The sequence below is a fragment of the Grammomys surdaster genome, unplaced genomic scaffold (genome assembly GCF_004785775.1).
Source record: "Grammomys surdaster isolate TR1022 unplaced genomic scaffold, NIH_TR_1.0 351, whole genome shotgun sequence".
NCBI classification, from domain to species: domain Eukaryota; kingdom Metazoa; phylum Chordata; class Mammalia; order Rodentia; family Muridae; genus Grammomys; species Grammomys surdaster.
In genome coordinates this window covers 2,718,980-2,728,973 of record NW_021604770.1, presented here as the reverse complement: position 1 = coordinate 2,728,973, position 9,994 = coordinate 2,718,980, and the positions used below count along the sequence as shown (strand labels likewise).

Here is a 9,994-nt window from a genome sequence, read left to right as displayed (position 1 = left end):
ATTATACATATACACTATAGTATGCATACTGCACATGCACATGAACATAGTCATGCACATGCATGCACATGCGTGGATGTGTATACACTAAACCACATCACCACATTGAGACACTGTCTCACCCTATAGATAATAGAATGGCTACTATCAAAAAGACAAAAGTTGACAAATGCTGGGAAGGAAATAGAGAACTTTTATGCACTATAGAGATGTAAGTTAGTGCAGCTACGAAGAAAGTGCTATGGCGTTTCTCAGGAACAAGGGAACCAGCAAACACTGTGGCTCTTGTCACTGAATGCACTGTCCATGTCTCAAGCCCCCGTGTTTCTGGTGGCTCTCAGGTCATCATGTCCCACTAACTCTTCTCCTTGTGCAGATGGTGTTTGCTCAGTGTTTCATACCGTCTGTTCTACCTCTTTTTCCCGTGCCACTTTGCAACTCCTTAACTTATAGCGATATACCAATGGCTCTGTATTTATATGTTCAGCTTAGTCCCCTCCCACATTTCTGCTTTCTAGATAGTTGAATACAATGGCTGACGAGATATCTCACAGAATACAACACTTCAAGCATCATCAATGCCAAAGGAACCTCTACCCCTTGTATCTTCCCGATTTTACTAAGGGGTACTTATTTTCCCCAGGTAGAATCCCAGCAGCTGCTGCAGTCCCTCTCTTATTCACTCCTCCCATCCTTATCAATGATTAAACCTAGAAAGCTGACTTTCCAAGTATGTCCTTCTCACAGTCCTCTGCCTCCTCAATCGCTACCCATCTAAACAGGTCTTTTGTACTATTGCAACAGATTCTCTGCTCTTTGGCTGCAGCAGACCCAAAGTCACTCCTTGGTTTCCTTGATGGTTCAAGCTGTCTCATGACTCTGAGTCCTTGGAGATTTCTATCTGCCTGGAATGTTCCTTTTCCATTTGTCTGACAAATAACCTTAAATTTCTCTGTATAGCCTTCACAAAAATACCCATCAAATTTAACTGATACTTCCAATGCTACCCATGTGCTTCGTATATACTTTCTTGATAGAAATATCCAGTTTTATCATAATCATTAACTTTATTGTAATTGTTCATTTGGCCACTCATTCCCCTGTTACTCTGAACATTTGGAAGGGTGGCTACACACTTTTGTTTTTTGTTACTGCCTGCCAGGCACAGCAGAATGTTTGTGACTGGCACAATGTCCTGCAAATATTTCAAATGCGACATTCTGGACGTGTGAACGAATTAATTAGTTGATGAAGTCTTTTCTCTCTTTTGTTTTGTGAATGTGAGAAGAAACCACTTTCACCATCTTTTGTGACAAATATTTGATGCTTAATCATATCTTGATAATCAGTCTGCACCTATCATTTACGTTATTCTCCTCCCAAGCCTTAGTTGTCTGTTCAAATGACAAGTTCACTCTTTCCCCCCTCTGAGGCCATTTCCGTTGTTCCATGAAAAGCTGTCATTTGGTTAAGTCACAGCATTGATAGGAATGCTTCCTGAATGCACTGTGCAAGTTCTTAAAATGAAGTTTCCTTTTATACGACATGTAGTTTAAAGGATTAACTAAGATAAAAATGGAACCATTCCAATTTATGTTTTGAAAAATTATTTATTCACAGTCATACTTGATAAATCTCAAAACATTGATCTCTGATATGATATAGTCACGTAACTTTTGAGCATTTATCCAGAAGATTTGATCTCAGGGTCTCAGGGAGGCCCTCTCAGCACTCGTTATTTGTGTATTATGCACAACAGTCGAGACATGGAAACAAAACTCATGTTTACGCACATGAAAAGAGAAAGAGAATGTGGCATTTGTGAACAATGGGATTCTGTTGGGAATTTAAAAGAAGCAAAATTTTTACTATGCACTGATGTGGATGAATCATAAGGGAATTATGTTAAATGAAATAAGACAGTCACAGAAAGACAAATGCTGCATAATTACTTTTAGAACGAGTTATTTAAAATAATTGAGACAGAAGAGATGGTAGCTGTCAAGATTCAAGGGACTGGGCAGTCACTAGCCAACAGGCTAAAGTTTGAGTCAAGTATGATGACTGGGTGTGAGAGACCTGCTGTTTGTACAATTTACATCAATGTGTTGCACACTTAGGAATTCAGTGTATGGACATATTTCATGTTGTGTGTTACTACTGGAATCCACTCCAATACTGTGCGCTTCAATGTTTAGTGAATATTTAAGGGAAAATCTTCATATAGTTAATATATAGTGATCTTTTCTAGTTTCTGCTGACTGGTTAGATACAAGGGAATCTTCTTTGTATCATGAGAAATTCTTTCTAGCTCTGTTCTTTAAAAAAACATTGGGAGAAAAATGAACAGAATGTACTTTCATTCATGTATACGTATATGTATATGTATATGTATATGTATATGTATATGTATGTATTCAGTAATAAGCTACAAGCTTTATATAATGAAATTCCTTGATGTTTCAAAAAATATAGTAGTTTAGACTTAGAAATACAAACTCTTTGTTACCGGGACTACCTGCTCAGTTACTTAGCAAAAGGATGGGACAGGTAATAACAACAAAACAGCTATCTGGAAGATGTCATTGAAATAACTTTAATCATCTTTTCCATTGTCATTTAAAATACACTGCCATGCATTAAATGGGTATTTTAAAATGTCATGTTATAGCCTCACTTGTCACAAAGATGACTATATCAATTACCTTAGCAGCCAGGCAGAATTTATTTTGTACAAATCTTACACAACTGTCACCAGTCAGCATTACATAATTGAAGACACGTGATATGGTTAACTGTTAAACTTTACTATTTATTACTCTAGTAATGACCTAGTTCTGATAAAAAACATTTATTAACTTAAAATAATTGAGAATAAATCAAAGACAGGTTTTATTTGTCTGATTACAACTGTTAGTGAATAAATTAGTTTTGACAATATAAACTCTCCACAAGGCACATACCACCATAAGCAGGACTAGAACACACCCAATTATTCATATGTCTTAGCTTCTTAGAAGTACTATCAAACAGTGACTAACACAAAATCCTATTTTATATATACATTTTATTTTACTTGGAAACTATTACCGGTGAAATTAGACTGCAGTTCATCTTTTGATAAAACAGCTGGACTTAAATTACATTTCTTTAGCAATTTAGAGACAATTCCTATATGCAAACTTTTTTTCTTTCAGTTCCTCAACATTAGGGACATTTCTAAAATTAGAAAAGGACTTGCTTTCGCCACCACAAAAGAATTAGAATAAAGTTTAGAGTTTCCTGGATCCAGACATATTTGTATATGTGTATAGACACACACACACACACACACCACGATCACATGAACAGTTAGTCAAGATGGGCCGTTGCATTGCAGTAAGCCAACTCAAACAATAACACTATGATGGGCGTGGGGATGAGGTCCACATGGTCTTTGCTTCCTGCATTTTCCATAGCAGCAACAGAATCTACTGGTGGTGAGGCATTCTTACATTCCTCCAATGACAAGAGTAAGCTGCTTTGCACCATAAATCATGCTGTTCCTTTTTTTTTTTTAAAAAAAAACATGTTGCCATGGTGGGAGTAGAGTTGGAGAAACTGTATGGATATTGTAAGCTAGGTTTGGCCAAAGGAGTCTATTTTTATAGAAAACAAATCTTCATTAAAGCCGAGAGAATGTGATTGATAGAAGCTGCTATCTGGATTCTTGTTTCAAATGTTAGATGTCGGGACAGACAACCACATAGATGACCATTTTTGCCAGTATAAAGACTTCCACCCTTATTTTTAATCTCAGGTATGAGACTACTTTTCTTACCATGAAAAAAGATCGTGAAAACCGACCAACCTTATTTTCTTACTACTTAGGACTTTGATAATCTGATATGAATCAGAGTTTTATAAAAACAATCCAGAAATGCTCAGGGATTTTGTGTAGAACTTTAAGAAGTTGTGAAACCATGATGTCCACCTGTGAATGCTTACAGTTCCTTAGTGGAGATGTTTTCTGAAAATGACTACAGGAGCAGGTGCATACCTCATTACTCAACCTTCCTTCCACTGTGGCTAGACTGTACAGTAGGTTTTCAATTACTTTGGGAATGAGTGGCTACGTGGTTCTGGACTGTTCTCATCCACACAGATTCTATTGCACAACTGAGAAAATTTTCCAGACCTTTGCTGCTCTAGAATCTTCCATTTCTGGAGCTTTGATATCCTCCAACAATGGCATACTGTCTGTGTTCAGGACAGGAGGCTTCTCGGGTGACTGAGAGAGCTGGTCTGGGCCCTCTATTTCTTCCTATGTAAGGGACAACCTCAACTTAAGTACAATGAGAAAGTCCTAAATGAGGCCACTGCTGTTAAAGTGACCCTGCTTTGGCCACTTGTCTTCACGAGAGTGAAAGGTAGACGTCAAACGTGACACTCTTGAAGTCGGCAGTGGGTCTCTGGAATGAGATCAAGACGCTGCGTGCCGAGTCACAGGTTCACATCCTTTATCTTGATAGGGAATCAATGCAGGAAGTAGCTTCAGATTTGTCTGTGTTCCAGCTTTAGAACCTCCAGGGTGAGGAGACAGGTGTGTGTGTGTGTGTGTTGTGTTAGGGAACAATTTGCAGAGAAGGAGCCCCCTAAGTTGTGAGTCTTTCCATGTTCAGAGAGCTGTCTTTAAGTACACTTTCCTGCATTGATTTATGACTCTTGCCCTAGGTTCAGATCCTCAGCAGTATCTCAGAGGCTAACCTGACGTGCATTGACAGTGCAGCCACGCCAAGTCACGCAGGTAGTATGTGTCACTGATAAGTCATCAGTGCAATATCCACCTACTGTGAGAATGTCCTGTGGGCAAAGGTTTCTTTCAAGTCCATTAAGAACACCAATATGGTGGAACAGGATGCCAGGCACCGTGCTGTTTCCCTGCCTCTTGCTCTGTGCTGGTTGAAGGGATGTACAGTAACCAGCCAGTGGCCAGGGTTGAAAGAAGGTAATGAAGGAAAGGGAAGTTCCAGATTCTATGTGGGTGCTCAGAGATGGGGTGGGCCAGACAAGCAAAACTTCACAGAACGCAGGAAATTGACAAGACACTATCCTCCTTGTATATGGCTTCTTTCCAAGCTTGAGGCCAGCAACCCATCTCTATGTCTCAGGCAGACTTCTTACACAGACTCTCTTTTTCTTACCCCACTGGCTCAGGGTCTGTCCTTCACTCTAGGTCCTCCGATTTCGTTTCTCTATGAATCAATCCTTACCTTTCCTCAGGGATCATACCAACTGGATATCTTGGAAACTTAATCTACTTGCCCAGCTCTGCCTTTTGTTTCTAACATGCTGTTACTAAGAGTGGCCTTCAGTAGGAGTGCCACTTAAATGTTCTAAGTATTCTCTAGTTGTTTCTTTCTTTCTTTTAGATTAATTTTTTATTGGATATTTTATTTACATATCAGATGTTATCTCCTCCCCATTCCCCCCCACACTCACCCACCCAGAAACCCCCTATCCCATCCCCCCTCCTCCTGCTTCTGTGAGGATGTGAGTTATCTGTCTACCAGAGATAAGTCCGTGAGAGCAAGGTGCTGTGGATGGAGCAAAGATGGAAATCAAAAATGCTAGACTAAGTTAGTAATCCAACTATTAAGTCATAAAAAGGCAGTGAGGCTGAATCCAAATAATTTTATGACTCACCTCAGTAGTTTTAAAATATTTTGAAATTAACTAATATAAAAAATCATTTTCTGATCATAATACAGAACATGCATACTAAAGTATAAAATAGAGACAAAAATATATCATATATAAAATTGCCATATATTCATTGTACATGATGCTGGGTTACATTTTAATACAAGTCTATAATGTACTTTGAGTGTATTTTGCAACCATGCCTTTTTACCTCTTTTCCCTCAACTCCTACTCTTGCTAGTCCTCTGTCCCCATAGACATTTTTGTTCTAATTTGATGTCAACTATGCATATATCCATATGAAATCTAAGAATCACATCTAAGAGGAAATATGAGATAATTGTTTTTCTGAGATTGACAATTTGTTTAAAATGATGATCTTCAAGTGCAAGCTTTTTTCTTCAATCAAGTCCATTGTTCTTTATGTTTGAGCACATTTCGTTGATCACTTTTGATTAGATCCCCAGGTTGTAATTAATCAGTTAAAGCATCTCTTTGATGGCTAGTGAAGTTGAGCATGTTTAGAAATATTCATTGACCAATTATACTTCATCTTTTGAGCAATGTCTGTCCATTTCATTAGTCCATTGAAAACACTGAATTGTTTGTTTCCTTGATATTAAGGCTTTATTTTAGGTCTTGTAAATGCTGGGTATTAATCTTCTGTAAGATGTTTTGCTTGTAAAGATTTTTTTCTGTCACAGTGTTGGCTGTCTTTTTGTTACATTGTATTTTTCTTTGACAAGGCACAAGTCTGTTTTTGAATTCAAAAATTCTTCTTTACTAATTATTGCAAGTGTTCCTAAGCAACTGGAATTGTCTTCAAGAAGTACATGTCTAGATCTTGAAGTGTTTTCCCAACATCCTCAGTCTCAGAGTCATGTCCTATGTTGTGGTCCTTCATTTGGGGTTGAATTTTGTACGGAGTGGGAGGCAGGGGTTTCTTCCTTCAATATGTGGAGATTCAATTTTTCCAAGCACCCTTCATTGAAGAGGCTCTCTTTTCTCCAATGTGTATTTTATACATCTTTGTAAGAAATCAGATGACTGTATCTGTGTGCATCTTACATATAGACCCCCTATTCAACTCTGATGATCTGCATGCCTCTTTTGTGCCAGTACCATGTTGTTTTTCTTATTATAATTCTGCAGTATATTTGAAATCAAGTATCTGTGTATTTCCAGCACTGCTCTTTCTATTCAAGACAGCTTTGGCTGTTCAGAGTCTTTTGTTTCCCACAAGTTTTAAGATTATATTTCTAATTATATGAAGAAAGCCATTGGAATTTTGATGAGGATTTATTTGAATCTGTAAACTGCTTTTGACTGTACAGTCATTATCACACACTTAGTTATTCCAACGCATGAGCATGGGAGATTATTCAATCTTTTAATGACTTATTCTTTCTCCAGTGATTTGCTCTATTCCTTGCCTCACTTCATTCAAACACTGTTTATCATTGTCCATTAGATTTATTTCCTCACATATTAAAGAGGTGGCTACCTGTTCAGTAAATACTGACTGACTCCTGTGATGAGGCATTTTACTCTGCATTCTTTGTTAAAACCCCGAAGACTTCTTCCTATTTACTAATTTACATAATACTTAAAATGAATATTTACCATAGATCTGAACTGAGTTTTATTAGGTCTTAATGCTAACAAATGATGGTTATAACACAGCTATAACCAGTCTTTAGATTTTAATCCAAAAGCTGTTTTTACTTCACCATGCTGCATATAGCATCTAATGTGCACCTATCTAGCCTTTTCAACTGAGTGATGATATAATAGAAAGGCCAAGAACTCACCCAGTGCCATAGTGGATGTCCAGAAAGTAATCAACAAATAGGTAAGAAACAGAATGACATAATGCAACTGGTTCCAAGCCATGTCCTACTTTTGATATCCTGTTTGGAGACAGATTTCTGTTTAATCTTTGCACAATAATATAGTCCTGTTTCCCGCTCATTCTAGGGTCTGTCAATGGATGAACCAATAGAGAAATTTTCCAAGTACTTAGTAAGTTCTTCAGTGAATGTTGGAGATAACTTATACCCGGATACCATTTGATCCCTGACCATTTCAGAAAGACCAATAAACACTCTAAATGGGAATTTTCTGTTTCTTCTATGATTTCAAAATGCTTACTTTCCATAAGGTTTTAACTTTGTAGACCATGTAGTTTGGTAGTTTCTACCAAACTCTACTATCAGTGGATACAGAACAAGCATAAGATACAATTTCAGCTTCCCAGGATGCTTTTCTAGATAAATCCATCAGTCCCAGAGAAAGACCAAATTACACCTGCCCTAAGTATTCACAGTTGTGTAGGAGGAGGTAGGTAGCTGAGTTGTGGTACTGAAAAGTCACAGAATAATAAATTTATGAGTAATTAAGGAATATGTGAATGAAAATCAAAGCATGAATGGATTCTAAATATCTAGGCATTCAGTGTTTAAAAATATTTGTAAATTTAGAATACAAAGTAAATGGGTTTCATTGTGACATTTTCATACATATATAGTCATTTTATATTTTGCTCTCAAGATTTTTTTGGTGCATTTTTCTGAGTCTATTTTTCTAGATGATCAGTGTAGAGATAGAAGGGAAAGATATAGTCTTGTGGGTACTTGGGAAAGAAAAGACAGATGGAAAAAAATGGCAGGAAGGAAGAAAAGCAATTATGGAAAATGTGTAACTGGATCTGCAGGAAGAACATCAACAGCTCTGTGGGCTGGTGGCTATCTTTGTTAGCTCTAGGCTCAACTTTATCTTAGCAGTTCCTCTGTGGACTTTGCTGAACTCAAAGTACAGATTCCTGCGATGGCAACCCCCTTGTTGATTTGTCCTTCCTGACCCAGTGTCCCAAGGTTTGTGTAACTATCTCAGCAGGTTTCTTGTAATGTATACTTCTGAGCTGAGGTAAAGGGTTTAGCAGTGCTGTGAATTTCTAAACTTAGTTGTCAGGAGGACTGGGGAGATAGAAGTCTTCTGTGAAATGCCGAGTCAAATGGAAAACTTGTGCATAGGAGGAAAACAGGAGTGTCGCAATCATAGAACTCACCTTTCTACCTGTGCTTGATAAGGTTTTGGGAAAATAGCAACATTCTTTGCAGAAATAAGGTCAGCAGTCTCTCTGAACTTTGGTTTCCCAATCCCACTTTGCAAAGTCAAATAAACGGAAGCTCTTGGCTCCAATGGAGTTATCAGCAAACATCTCTCTGTTCTCCTGGAGGCTGTGTTTGATACCAAAATCTTCTGAATTAGCATTTCCTGCTGACAAAACAGCTTAATCTTTCAGTGAAGTATATGGTGGTAGATTTGAAGACTGGCTTTTGGGGCTGTGTCTACTTAGGTGTTTTCGACAAGCAGCAGAATTACGGACCTGGCTTCTGAAGCCATACTTCGTGGATCTGAGTTGGCTCTGCCACCGGGTATGTAAGAGACATCACCTTTCTATGCGTTTCTGCACCTACAGAGAACAGGCATTCAGGGAACTATTAAATACTCTTACATTCTCTAAATGCAAAGCTTATTTTGGTGGCTTGTTCCCTGAGTGTGATGATCTTAGGAATCTCATGTTTCATCTGAAAAGAACTTTGGTAATAAGGATATGCAATTGAGAAACAGAGTGAATTTCTACAAGGCTGTGAAGATACATAGTGGTAGATTCGAGGTAAAAAAAAAATTAGGACTCCTAGTTCTAGGTCACTATAGCCTGTACCACACTTTTCCAAGAGGGAGCACTTCTAAGTCCAAGATGTGCTTAGAGAAGGATGACAACTAGAACCAATGGCCCCTTCCAAAGTCTCCCTTGTCACTACAATCTAATGCTGATTCATTCACTCATTAATTAATTAATTCATCCATCTAGTAACAGCACGGACATAGGCCATGCTCAGAAAGTAAAGTTTCTAAAAGAAATCAATTGCAATTAGACAAAGCGTATTCAGAGATAAAATCATGCAACAATACAATCACACTCTATGCACAGTGAAAAAAGTGCTAGTGAGGTTAGGCGTCAGCTACATGGCTCATTAGTCCCTAGAGATAGTGTAAGGTAGAGGTAAAAATTTATGAATGGATAAAGTGAATGAAGCCAAGTAAGAGAAAAGATGTGTGGAACACATTAGAGAAAAAAAAAATCTTCTGGAAGGATCAGTAAAGTCTTTAGCAAGTACATGGCATTAGATGTGGCCTTTACACATGAATAAGTAAAAAAGTAAATGGACTATTGACTTTCTCCTCCGTGAATAATTGCCTTTTCAATAGAAGCATCTTTGTACATACATGTGCATATACGCATAAA

General features: G+C 37.8%; 1 protein-coding gene across 1 annotated transcript in view; it reads left to right on the top strand.

Moving 5' to 3' along the window:
• Positions 1–3,360: 3,360 nt before the first annotated feature.
• Positions 3,361–9,994, top strand: part of Tdrd15 (tudor domain containing 15) — a gene marked incomplete at its 3' end in the record, with an annotated part of 62,416 nt that continues 55,782 nt past the window's right edge. Inside the window, 3 exon segments of the mRNA XM_028779390.1 lie at positions 3,361–3,378; positions 7,660–7,704; positions 9,041–9,119. Of these exon segments, the coding sequence (XP_028635223.1) occupies positions 3,361–3,378; positions 7,660–7,704; positions 9,041–9,119 (142 nt within the window).